A 13,514-nucleotide genomic window follows, 5' to 3' on the forward strand; every position below is an offset into this window, starting at 1 on the left:
GGAAAGATACAGCTTAATCCAGGATAGTCAGCACAGATTTGTGAAGGGTAAGTCTTGCCTCACAAGTTTGATTGTATTCTTTGAGGAGGTAACTAAGTACATAGATGAAGATAGAGCAGTTGATGTCGTATACATGGATTTTAGTAAAGTGTTTGATCAGGTGTCCCATGGTCGGCTCATGCAGAAAGTAATGAGGCATAGAGGGAAATTTGGCCGATTGGATCAGTAACTGGCTGGATCAGCAACTGGCTATCACATAGAAGACAGAGGGTGATGGTAGATGGCAAATTTTCACCCTGGAGCCCAGTCACCAGCGGTGTACCACAGGGATCAGTGCTGGGTCCTCTGCTATTTGTGATTTTTATCAATGACTTGGATAATGGAGTTGAAGGTTGGGTTAGTAAATTTGATGATGACACCAAGATTGGTGGAGTAGTGGATAATGTGGAGGGCTGTTGTAGGCTGCAAAGAGACATTGATAGGATGCAGAGCTGGGCTGAAAAGTGGCAGATGGAGTTTAACCCTGATAAGTGTGAGGAGATTCATTTTGGTAGGACAAATTTGAATGCGGGTTACAGAGTTAATGGCAGGGTTCTGAAGAATGTGGAGGAGGAGAGAGATCTCAGAGTTCATGTCCATAGATCTCTGAAAGTTGCCACCCAAGTGGATAGAGCCGTGAAGAAAGCCTATAGTGTGTTAGCATTTATTAACAGGGGGATTGAAGTTAAGAGCCATGAGGTTATGCTGTAACTGTACTTGGTTAGACCACTTTAGGAGTATTTTGTGCAGTTCTGGTCACCTCATCATAGGAAGGATGTGGAACCATTGGAAAGGGTGCAAAGGAGATTTACCAGGATGCCACCTGGATTGGAGGGTAGGTCTTATGAAGAAAGGTTGAGGGAACTAGGGCTTTTCTCACAGAAGCGAAGGAGGATGAGAGGTGACTTAATTGAGGTATATAAGACGATGAGAGGGATAGATAGAGTGGACGTTCAGCGACTTTTTCCTCGGGTGGTTGTAGCTGTTACAAGGGGGCATAACTATAAGGTTCATGGTGGAAGATATAGGAGGGATGTCAGAGGTAGGTTCTTTACTCAGAGTGGTTGGGGCGTGGAACGCACTCCCAGCTATGTTAGTGGAGTCGGACACTTTAGGAACTTTCAAGCGGTTATTGGATAGGCATTTGGAGTGCACTAGAATGATTGGGAGTAGGTTGATTTCATCTTAGTTTCAGATTAGTTTGGCACAACATCGTAGGCCAAAGGTCCTGTCCTGTGCTATACAGTTCTGTGTTCTAAAACTAAGTTTAATTTTTTTTCACCTTAGATCTGCAGTTCAATAAGGTAGAAAGTACAGTGAAGATTGGTTTCATGTATTTAAAACAGTTCAAGCACGGATTAATAATCTCAATTGTGTAACATGTCACTACTAGGCTTTCTTTGAACATTCTACTTGAACATATGAGTAAAAGATGCTTCATGGTGGACTAGATTTGATAAAATATCTAAAATACTGCAAATATTTTTTTAAATGGGTACTTTACTTCCTTAGCAGTCCAATTTGCTGCCAGATCCAGGGAGAAGCTGATTACTGATTGTCAGGTTCTGCGCACAAGTCTTTAAAAAAATGTTTGTTAAATATCTGACTTTTGATTTTGGCAATACATGTCAGTTAAAACATTTTAAAGCTAATTGTTAACAACTCAGATTAACAAGACAGAATTAGTTTCCATGCTGTTATTTCAAGGCATAAAGATTATAGTCAGACAACACACACATGATAGGTGGCCCATTATACCAAATAACACAAATCAAATCCGTTCCTTCAATAACTAGATTAAACGTTGAAAGGTGCAGTTCTAGATCACTTTTTTCATTCTTTCTTTGCTGCACTTTGTTCGATATTCAAACGATCATGTTTATGAGGTTTGGCTTTTGTTTTGGGAACAACTGTAGTAAATAAGCTTGTAGCTTGTGTTTGTTTAGTTGTTCACATGTGGTCTGTATGTTTATTCTCCAGCCCTGAAAGAAGGCTTAATGACCTCCGAGTAGGTTTGAGAGAAAGCCTGACTTGTCATCTTTGGCTTTTTGATTTGCTGCCTTGCCCTGTTCCAGTCCCAGTTCACTCTCAATTTGTTCCAACTCAGACTCATCAAGCAACTCAAAGTCATCAGCCTCTTCAGTGTCAGTCTCTTCACTTGAGTTAAGCTGCGGTAGCATGGTTGGGTTGGTTTCTAGGGCCTGCAACTGGCCTTTCACAGCAGATGACACTGCAGCAGCAATGACATCAGTTGCCATAGTGCTGATCAGGTTGAAGCTCTGCTCATTGGACAAGTTTAGGGAAAGTCCAGTAATAGCAGTTCCTGTGCTTATGCCCTCCTGACCTGGTTCATTAGGTTCTAGAATGGGAATTGGAGGCATAGGGATGCCAATGCTCGAGTCATCATCATCATCTGTTGTTCCCTTATTATCTATTGAAGGGAATTCTGGAAGATCTCTGGCAAATGTTTCCTCATGATCACTTGGACGATCTAGATCTGGATTAAAGATTAAAACATGGGAGAATTAAAAAAATACAAATATCATTAAACTATTTGTAGGCAATTAAAGATGGGCAGAAATGCTGGCCTTGCCAGTAATGCATCCAATGAAAAAATGAAAAAAACATTTTATCACATTGTTGTTGAAGCTTATTTGAAGAGGAGAAACCAAACTTGCTTTAAGCATAGTAAACCAAGTTTAAAATGTAATCACCAAAATGTCAGTATGAAAGGAGCGATAGCACAGTGGTTCGCACTGTTGCTTCACAGCTCCAGGGTCCCAGGTTCCATCCCGGCTTGGGTAACTGTCTGTGTGGAGTCTGCAAGTTCTCCCCGTGTCTGCATGGGTTTCCTCCGGGTGCTCCGGTTTCCTCCCACAGTCCAAAGATATGCAGGTTAGGTGGATTGGCCATGCTAAATTGCCCTAAGTGTCCAAAAAAGGTCAGGTGGGGTTACTGGGTTATGGGATAGGGTGGAGGTCTGGGCTTGGATGGGGTGCATTTTCCAAGGGCTGTTGTGCACTCGATGGACCGAATGGCCTCATCTGCACTGTAAATTCTATGAAATAAGTGGCCTGAATTTTACTCTCCTGTGCACCTGAAGTCAGCATTGGTGGATGTGAAACGTGCTCCCGCCAGAGATTGCATTATTAACGTAACATTAAACCTCACCCAGGGTGCAACACATCTGCTAGTTGGGTCTCTTGATTGGTAGGGGCAGGAGATACTGGGTCCAATGAGGACCCAGCAGGGATTTTTGAAACCAGAGGATGCAGCTCCCTGAAGGCTGTCAGGAGTTTTGGGGGAGGTTGAGGGTGGTGTGGCTTAGGAGCAATAACTTTCCTGCTGTCCAGTAATGTCAGTAGTGGCAGGAGGTCATGGTAGATGGCAGAGAAAGTTGGGTGAGGTAAGTATACCCCGTTTCTCAGATGAATCTGTCCTGGTGCATGAGGTTAGTGACAGGCGCTACATCCTGATGCCCAGGGACTGTAAGAGATGGCTGTCTCACCTGACTAAAGTGGCCAGGACTGAGGTAGCAGCTGAAGTCAGTGGGCACAACGCTCTGTCCCTTACCTGGCTTCGGTGTCGTAAAAGGTTGAACAAATTTCTGCAGTTGGTAAGGGTAAGTGCAGAGATGGTATAGACCTTTGCGGAGAGGTGTTGTCTTGTGTCCATTCCACTGTGCGCTCAGGGGTCTGAGTGTGCATGTCAACTGGCACTGAAGCCTGCCCTGCCAAGGCTGAACTGTCAGCACAATAGGGCGCACTGCATTGGAGGACTGTCACTGTGAAATGGCCGCTTAATGCCATGGTGGGGCGAGGGGATCTTTGGAATGGCCTTCAAGGAAGGTGTAGAACATTAATGAGCCTTTCTGTTGTTCCCTGTCAGGAGAAGATAAATTACAATAATGTAGAGTGCTACTGAACTGATGATGGAGTCCCCAATTTGCTGGTCCTGACTTGGAGTTAGAGTCATGCCCTGGAGTTGGACCAGCCAGCTCGCTCCCCCAGTAATGGCAATATGGTGGTCTGGATGAAGACAAGTGTGTTGGTTCCAGATGCGTGTGCCTCGGCTAAGGGAGAGTTTACGGGCTCTCTCATCATCTCTGCACTGTCTCAGCAGGGCACCTAACAGGGATAGTAACAATGATGTCCATCAGGCAGGGGATGCTATAAGTCCAGCAAGATATGTGGAAGATCTGGTGGAGATCCATAAGGCTCTGCATGCTATCGATTATGTCATTGAGGAGTCCATGCAGAACATGAGCACTGTGTTGACCTTGAGCACCAAGCGCACGTCCTCCTCCATTGAGAGTGTGGTGACTCTCATGGATAGGCTGCTTCAGGGGTTCCAGGGGTCACACTCAGACCTGCAAGTCAGCACACTGGCTGTGACCTTTGGAGGTCACTGCCAGTGTGAGAGATGGGTAAGGCAACTTTTTTTTTTCTGCCAGATACCCGTGCATCAATGGTGAGCAGTGAGGTGCAAACTCAAGCACGTTGATGGACAGACTGCCCGTCGTCTCTGCGGGCTCCACTCGAGACAGTTCAGATGAGGATAGCAACTCCACCATTCTTCTGCCAGTGGCTGCTACATCTGACGATGCCGCAACATCGGAGGAGTACCCAGCCATGAGGCTAGATGCACTTGAGCTAACTCAGGCAGGCGCCAGTAGCCACACGACACCCGCCAAGGTCAGCATGACCACCATGACAGCAAAATCAGCAGGCTGCCTCCAATGCCGCTGCAGGTCAGGTAATTGGCCATGATAAATTGTCCCTTGGTGTTCAAAAGGTTAGGTAGGGTTATTAGGATACAGGGAGAGTGTGGGGGCGTGGGCCGAGGTAGAGTGTTCTTTCAGAGGGTGGGTGCAGGTTTGATGGGCTGAATGGCCTCCTTCTGCACTATAGGGATTCTCTGAGGACAGATTCTGGAAGTATGTGCCTGTTAGCCAGGGAGTTCACATGAATACATTCTGTGGTACTTCCGGTACCAAGGCTGTTTGTGGTTCCTGTAAGATTGGATGGCTGGCTCCTGGGTGACGAGGGATATCTTTCCTTTTTAAAGGTGACTAATGACCCCATTCAGTCACTCAAGAACTGATGCAGAGGAGAGATATCCAGAAGTCATGGATACAAGAGCAGTGGTGGAAAAGACTATTGGGCTGCTCAAGATGTGTTTCTAAAGCCTTGACCGATCCGGGGGGATCATTACAATATCCGCCAGGACGTATCTCCCACAAAGTGGTTGTACGCTGTGCCCTGCAAAATCTACCTCTGACAAAGGGGACCCAGTGGGTGCTGACGAGAGCGAGGCAGGACCACTGGCCATGGAGGATGACTCCATTGATGGGTCTAAAGATAAGCCTGGGATCGTACACGCTGAGGACTCCGAGGCAGACAATTCAAGAATATTCAAGAGGGCAGAGAAACAAGAGACGTTTTAACGTAGAACATACATACATACAGTGCAGAAGGAGACCATTCGGCCCATCGAGTCTGCACTGACCCACCTAAGCCCTCACTTCCACCCCATTCCTGCAACCCAATAACCCCTCCTAACCATATTTTGTGGTCACAAAGGGCAATTTATCATGGCCAATCCACCTAACCTGCACGTCTTTGGACTGTGGGAGGAAACCGGAGCACCCGGAGGAAACCCACGCAGACACGGGGAGAATGAGCAGACTCCGCACAGACAGTGACCCAGCAGGGAATCGAACCTGAGACCCTGGCGCTGTGAAGCAACAGTGCTATCCACTTGTGCTACCGTGCTGCCCCTTTGATTCAGGGAACCTTCAGCTGGACATCTGAGGCATGCAAGCCGACTCAATCCAATCACAATGTCTCACTTGTAACAAAACTTTCCTTAAGGTGTGTGAGTATTAGCGATGGAGAGACGGTGATGCAATGAGCAATCAAGTATTAGAAGGGGAGGATTTGCAGTCGGGAAACTGAAACGAAACAGTACATCAGAACATGACGAATCCGCCTAATCTATCGTAACCTGAATATCATCGGATTTTGAACATGGAAGGGAAGAAACTGTATACATGCTGAGTGCATGGATGAGGCTTCAGACAAGCATCTGGCCTGTCGAGACAAAAGCGCAGTTACAGTGGGGCGATACCATGGAAATGTGGGGACTATGGAAAGATATTCAGATGCCCGTTGGAGTTGGAAACTCATCAGCACAGTCACACAAGAGAACACCAAATGTGGGAAAGGATTCATTGACTCCCCCAATCTCCTGAGACACCAGTGACTTCACACTGGGGAGAGATCTTTCAAATGCCCAGACTGTGTGCAGTGCTATAAAAGATTCTGGAATCTGGGCCGGGATTGTCTGATATTGCGACCAAGTGTTGACGCTGGCGTCAAAACCGGAGTGAGCGACGGCGGTGTCGACCCGACCAAAAGTGCGGCTATTCTGCGCAATGGAAGGGGCCAGCACGGACGTCACGTGAAGCACGACAGCGCAGCACAGAACGGTGTCACAGACGGCCGCGCCGTAATTGATGCTGCGCCGCGTCACAGTCAAATAGACGCCACCACACACACACAGGTTAACCCTAGAAGATGGCCGCTCGCCGCCCAGGTTCTAGGACCGGGGCATCAAAACGCTCCTGAACGCCATGGAGCAGAGGAGGGAGGCCCTGTACCCTGGACACGGCCGCAGAGTCGCAGCCAACATCATCCGGCGTCTGTGGAGAGAGCTGGGCGAAGCAGTCAGCGCTGTAGGCATCACACCCAGGACAGGCAGCCAGGGTGAGTACGCAGCACTGTGTCCATGGCACCAACCTCCCTACCCCCCACACATGTGGCATCACCCCCCCTCCGCATGGGGGGTGGTACAACCCCAGGTGTGACCCACATGGCTGCACCCACCCATGCCAGCTGCATTGGCAGGATGGCCTGTGAACCTATGCCAACGTAGACCCAACTGCTGGGCTGCAAGTATCTGTCCACCTAACACTGCTGATCTTTTTGTGCCCCCCCTCCCCCAGGAGAAGCGCACCCATAACAACTGGGAGCATGCCAGGACCGGAGGGGGTCCACCTGAATTGCGCCCCCTCACCGTGCATGAGCAGAGGACACTGGACATTGCAGGCGGACCTGAGGACCGGGAAGTTGCCAACCAGGGGCACGCCACCAAGTGAGACCCCCCTGCCTGGCAGTATGCAAGGCCTAGGGCTTTCTGTGCAGGTGGGGGCCGTGGCCCAGGACATGGCTGCCCCCTCACAGGTAGCCATGATCCAGAGCCAACTGCAGTTCGCAGCAGCGCTCAGCACCGTGGCCCAGTCTCAGCAGGCCATGGCTGAGTGCATCGGTGCCATTGCCCAGGTGCTGGCCGGCGTCGCACAGACCCAGACAGGGATGGCCAACTCCCTGAGCTCCATGGCTGCAAATCTGCAGACCCTGGTCGATACCAGGATGGGCCTCCAGGACTGGCAGCGCCTGGTGCCAAGGGTGCCTCAGGTGTTGGATCCACTCACAACCCCGTCCCATGGAGAGCCCCGGGGGGCATCAAGCACCCCGAGGGAGAAAGTGGTTCTGGGGCCCCGTTTAGGGTACCCCTGCAGGGGAAGTTCCGGGACACCGCAACACCTCGGACCCCCCACCCCCTTCCGTCCCAGGTGCATCTGGTGGGAAACGGGCAGAACAGGCTGGCAGCACACCATCCCTCTCGCCCGAGACGCAGCCTGGCCGGTCCAGGCCAGGCTGCCCCAGGAAACGACTGCCAAAGGGAACCCTGGTCACAAGGCAGGAGTCACAGCAGTCGCCTCCAGTTCTGCTGTACCATCTGGGGAACCACCTGTACGTAGTCATAGGACCCGTTAGGCCAGAAAAGCAGACACTGAGTAAGTTGTACGGGTGCAGGGCACATACTATTTATAGGGGCTACGGCACCTTTACGTAATGTTTGTAATTAAACTCACTTTTACACCTACGGAAGCTGCCTCTGTGCTCTGTCCGATGCGTGTGGGGGTGAGGTTGGAAGTGGGCGCCCGTGTGGGAGGGGTGATGAGACGATGAGCTCCGGAGTGTTTTGTGCGCCCCCCTACCCCCCCTTTGGGTCGCAGTCGCCACCCCGCGCCCAGCCAGCCGACAGGGCCATGCGATGCAGTGTCAGAGCCACATGGAGGGACCACTCAGGTGGAGGGTGGTACTGTGGCCATGAGTCAGACATTGTCTCCCGATGTAGAGCCCGGAGCACATCACAGAGCGAGTTGTGATCATGCACAAGCCATGCAATAGACCCGCTTCCAATGGCGACCGTGTGAGCCCTGCCCGTTGTGCCCCAGGTGGATGTGTAATGGAGGGGTGGTGTGCATGCGGCAAGTTGGTGGTGAGTGGGGTGCAGTACTGTGCCGTCCGTGCCCATGCTCAGCGAAGCCCCCCCACCCAGTCTGTGAACCATGCGACTATTAGCTCCTCTCGTACACGCTGGCCCAGCCGGTATCCTTGGGCAGCCTTCCGTCCCTCGAACGATTGGGCCAGGATGAAAGCGTCATATACACTGCCCAGCTACCGGGCGCGGACCTGCAGGATCTTCATCCGGTGGTCATAGACCACCTGCACGTTCATGGAGTAGTACCCCTTCCTATTCATGAGGACGGCCCAGTTATCCGATGGTGGCCGCATGGCAACATGCACTCCATCGATCACACCCTAGACCATGGGAATCCTGGCAATCGTGGAAAAGCCTGCTACCTGGGCGCCCTGGTGGGCGAGGTCCACGGGGAACTGAATGTACTGTTCCGTGATGTCGTACAGGGCGTCGACCACTGCACAGATGCACCTGTACACCAATGCCTGGGAAATGCCGGAGAGGTCCCCACTCGGCGACCGGTACAACCCCGTGGCATAAAAGTTCCGGCGACTGCCACCTTGATGGCCATCGGAAGAGGATGTCCACCCCCAGTCCCACACGGTGCCAGGTGTGCCATCAGGTATGGGCGACAGTTCCCCAGCTCACCCAGAGTCTCCCCCTACACAACCTGTCCGGAAGGTCCTGGAGCCTCACGGTAGCATGGTGGTTAGCACCAATGCTTCACAGCTCCAGGGTCCCAGGTTCGATTCCCAGCTGGGTCACTGTCTGTGTGGAGTCTGCGCGTCCTCCCCGTGTGTGCGTGGGTTTCCTCCGGGTGCTCCGGTTTCCTCCCACAGTCCAAAGATGTGCGGGTTAGGTGGATTGGCCATGCTAAATTGCCCGTAGTGTAAGGTTACTGGGGGGATTGTTGGGTTATGGGTATACGGGTTACGTGGGTTTAAGTAGGGTGATCATTGTTCGGCACAACATCGAGGGCCGAAGGGCCTGTTCTGTGCTGTTCTATGTTCTATGAAGGACATGTGGCGCCGGTACACACGAGGCCTCATCGGGCGCCTCCATCACCATGGCACCGCCTCCTCCTCCTACTGTTGGACGGGCGGCCCTCATGCCTGGGCGGCTGCCACCTGTCCCTCTGCGGCACGTTCCTCTGCGGCAGCCTCCGCCGCGTCCCTGTCATACCCCTGCTCCAGCTCCCATAGGGCTACATACAGGGCAGTGGCCCCTGCCACGTCGGCCAACATCGCTGGGTGGGCCAAACATAACGGTCTGCAGGGGGTGAGGGCAGATGAAATTCCATCATTGCAGATACCCCCCTCCACAAACGGGTGCCATGGGCTACACTGTTGCCAGCTTCGCCTTGCCACGCATAACCCCTCCCCCCGGCCTCGATCCCCCACACCCAGCCCCGACACTCCTCCCTCTCCGCCCCCCACAACGCCCCTCCGCCACCGACAACTGCACCCCCACAGCCATGCCATCTCGACATCTCTCGTGTACCCCCACGCCGGCCCCTACCTCCTCCTTCGTCAGCGGGCGTCGGCCAGCACGACTGCTTGACGCCATTTTAAAGGATATGAATTCGGCCTATCCTGGCCGCAGAAGCGCTGCAGGCCTGGGGGCCAGCACGTCGCGCCACCTCTGGCGATTCTCCGGCCTGCGCGGCGCACTCCGTGTGGGACTGGAGGTGGATATCAGAGAATCCCGGCCCTGATGTCTCATGCATGTGTTCACATTGACGAGAAACCATAAAGCTGCTCTCGCTATGGGACTAGGTTCAGGTCGTCATCTAAACTCAGTGCTCACCAGTGAGTTCACTCTGGGGAGAAGCTGTTCACCTGCTCCAAGTGTGGAATGAGATTCAGTGATTTATTCTCCTCCTGGCAAACCAGAAAGTTCACAAGGATTTTTGCTGCTCATCCTATCAGGGTCGAACCTTGTTCATTGAGGTTTGTTTCTGCTGATGTTAATAACATCCAGCCTGGTTATATGTGTTAATATTCTGCTTCAAGCAGAACGGTAGGAAAATAGGCCGGCAGCAGCAGGGGGAGGGGAGAAATGTGTGCATGTGTTTATTGAATATGCCGGGTGCTTATCTATTTCTTCTTTTTGCAGTTACTGGGGCTGGGGGGGGGGGGGGGGGGGGGGGGGGGTTGATTTTGGGGTTATTGTGTTTTTCTTTTTTTTGTTGTTAATACTGTTTTCTTGTTGATATTTTTTGTTTTTGATATTTTGTGAAAATCTCAATAAAAATTATTTTAAAAAAAAAATTCTGCTTCAAAATCAAATAGATCAACTTTATGCTGATCATTAAAAAAACTTTCCTCGAGAGCCCAACCCAGGAAGGCTGCACCACACAAAGCCCTCAGTTTACAAGCCTGTGCAACATCTGGACAACGTAAAAAGCATGTAACCAAACCACACATTGAATTGAGGAACATGTTTATGTGACTTAACAAACAGCATTAAAATGTGCCAAAAATTAACAGAAAATTGAAAGCAATAAGTGCAAATAATGTCACCCATGACACACCCCTGGCATGTTCAAGATCCCGTAATAATTCAGAATGTCCAATTCAGCGAACAAGCAATGTCCAATTCAGCGAACAAGCATGTCTTTCGGGACTTGTGGGAGGAAGCTGGAGCACCCAGAGGAAACACACGCAGACACGGGGAGAACGCAGAGACTCTACAGTCAGTGACCTAAGCCGGGATTCAAACCTGGGTCCCTGGTGCTGTGAAGCAACAGGTCTAACCATTTACACCTTACGGGTGTTGTGTCTTGCTGCCCTCATCTGTCCAGTAGTGGATGAAAGTGTGGGCGTGTCTGAAGATGGCATCGCTCAATAGCTTGACATAACTGTGCGCGGTTGACTGGAGGTGTCACACAAATTCCCCACTGAACTCTGAAATTAACCGGAGGCTTGGAAGCTGAGGGCCACTGTGATCTTCAATGCTACCTGCATGGGGTGATCAGTCACCCAGCTGGATACAATTTCAGAACCTATAATTTCACAAAGGGATGTCACTGTGTTCCTGGAGAGGCTTAGTCTCCTACAGCACCAGACCTCAGACATTTGCAGGTCATTGGTTGCGCTGCCTGTATACTGAAGCACCTGGGTGGTGGAGTCTTTGACATCCCCTCCACCTTGGCCTCCCTGCTGGACCAGCACCAAAAATAGAGCCCATGCCTCTCTTCTTACAGGTCACTGCTGGGGGTACTGCCTATGCTCACTTTGCCTCTCCTACCCCTCTATTCCTCTTCAGATTAGATCCCACCAGCAGAGTAGACTACTGCCATTCGATCAGATGCAGAAGATCAGTGCCTTGCAAATGCCAGAACATTGTCCTTCAATCCTCATGAAAATATTCCAGGGAGATTCTGAAATGCTGAAAGTCGTACCTCAAATGCTAAACAATAACTAAGGAACTCAAGCTAACGCACTACTCACACAGCTATGAATTCTATCACTTATGACAGAGAAACTGCAACTATTTCTTTTATCACACTTTATCCCGCATTTGGATGAGGAAATGCAAAAAATGTTTCCCCTACGCTATCAGTACACACAACATAAAAAAGCATGCACAACATCAAATTTCTGTTAATTGGACTTTTAATGGCTTTAATAGGTCTTTAAATTGTTGATGGTCGTGCATCTGAGATGGCATGTACTAGGAGAGGAGGAGAACATCTAATTCTAAGAAAAGAAATTATTATGAAGTGGATGGATTTTTCCCCAGTGAATGATGGACTGTAGATAAAAGTACAATGATTTAAAACACTTGTGTTTCCTCAGGATTCAACTTTTTAAGCAAATATAATCAATAACACACTACCATCAGACCAGCCTTCCTTCGGATTCACAAGCACGAGGAGATTAAATAGCCAACCTGCCAATATACAATTTCACTGTGCAGCTTGTCACAATAATTCTCCAGCAACAGGTTGATTTGGTCTAGCCAAATTAACTCAATTATTGTCTGGTTGGTCATCTGCATGTGCAAGTGTGAACTTGCCGTTCCCAAGACACCGGTGTTCCTAACATAGTGAATCCTTAAATAAGCATGTTTTAGCTCTACTCTTTAACACTTTCCAGCAAATTCCCATAGAAAATGTCTCCAAAGGCAAAATACTTCTCTTAAGTTTGTGGCAACGTCTCATCTCCAGAATATTTGCTAAAAGTGTGTATAAAAATATGTTCCTTATATGTATATCTTCAACGATAGCAAAAATTCACCATACCATCCGAGGCATCTGTCTGTGGCGTATGACCTCCTGACAAGTTAAACGTTCCATTTTCTGTCCATGTTTCTGAAGGTTCGGTATCAGAAATAGATAGTTCTTTGCCAGCTCCTGAGTTGCTTACCTATGGAATAAAGATAAAAACACCAGAACATAACAAAGTTACTGTGACATATTCATAACTCCTCGGTCCATATCATCTCCGTAAGAAGTCTCGCAACACCAGGTTAAAGTCGAACAGGTTTATTTGAAAAACACAAGCTTTCAGAGCGCTGCTCCTTCATCAGGTGCACACCTCCCAGATCAGCTAATTGCTTTCAAATCTGTTCTCACTTTCAAACCACCTGTTGGCCTTTCCCTCCATTCTACGTCACAGAAACCAACATTGTACCCAATGCTCTTCAGCCATAGGTTTGATTATCATTCTCAAGTCACTCGCTGTTTCTCTGAACTCACTACCCAATTTATTTCTCTTTCAAAGGTCTCCTGAAAATACTTCTCATTCATCGTGCTTTGCATCCCCCCTTTGTATTTCTACCTTTCCCTCTTGCTTAGGACTTCACTTTCTTCTTTTGTCCAACATGTCTATGTATATATGAAGAATAATGTACAAATTTAAGCTGCTGGTAGTGTTCAATACAATGTACATCTCAGCTGAACAAATGGGGAGCATTTGTAACAGGAAAATGCTCTTGTAATTATTTTGATGATTATATCTACAATATTGCATCACACTGACAACCACTTTTAATATTTTTAGCATTCATTCAGTATTGAGCCCAATAAAACAAAAAGTCATACTTGAACATGAGTTCTGAAACAATTTCTAATAAACTATGCTGCTCGTAGAAGTCATGGGGTGAAATTCTCCCCTACCAGGCGGGGCGGGGGGGGGGGG

The 13,514-nt window shown here is 49.4% G+C and overlaps 1 protein-coding gene across 2 annotated transcripts in view; it reads right to left on the reverse strand.

Moving 5' to 3' along the window:
* Positions 1 to 1,356: 1,356 nt before the first annotated feature.
* The window catches only part of retreg1 (reticulophagy regulator 1), a 226,822-nt gene continuing 214,664 nt past the window's right edge, over positions 1,357 to 13,514 (reverse strand). For both annotated transcript variants that reach the window (XM_038797135.1, XM_038797134.1), the window contains exons 8-9: positions 12,617 to 12,740; positions 1,357 to 2,536 (exon numbers count right to left, since the gene is read on the reverse strand). In XM_038797135.1, the coding sequence (XP_038653063.1) occupies positions 2,034 to 2,536; positions 12,617 to 12,740 (627 nt within the window). In that variant the 3' untranslated portion in view covers positions 1,357 to 2,033. The remainder of the gene's footprint in view (positions 2,537 to 12,616; positions 12,741 to 13,514) is intronic.

Source organism: Scyliorhinus canicula, chromosome 5, assembly GCF_902713615.1.
Source record: "Scyliorhinus canicula chromosome 5, sScyCan1.1, whole genome shotgun sequence".
Taxonomy (NCBI): domain Eukaryota; kingdom Metazoa; phylum Chordata; class Chondrichthyes; order Carcharhiniformes; family Scyliorhinidae; genus Scyliorhinus; species Scyliorhinus canicula.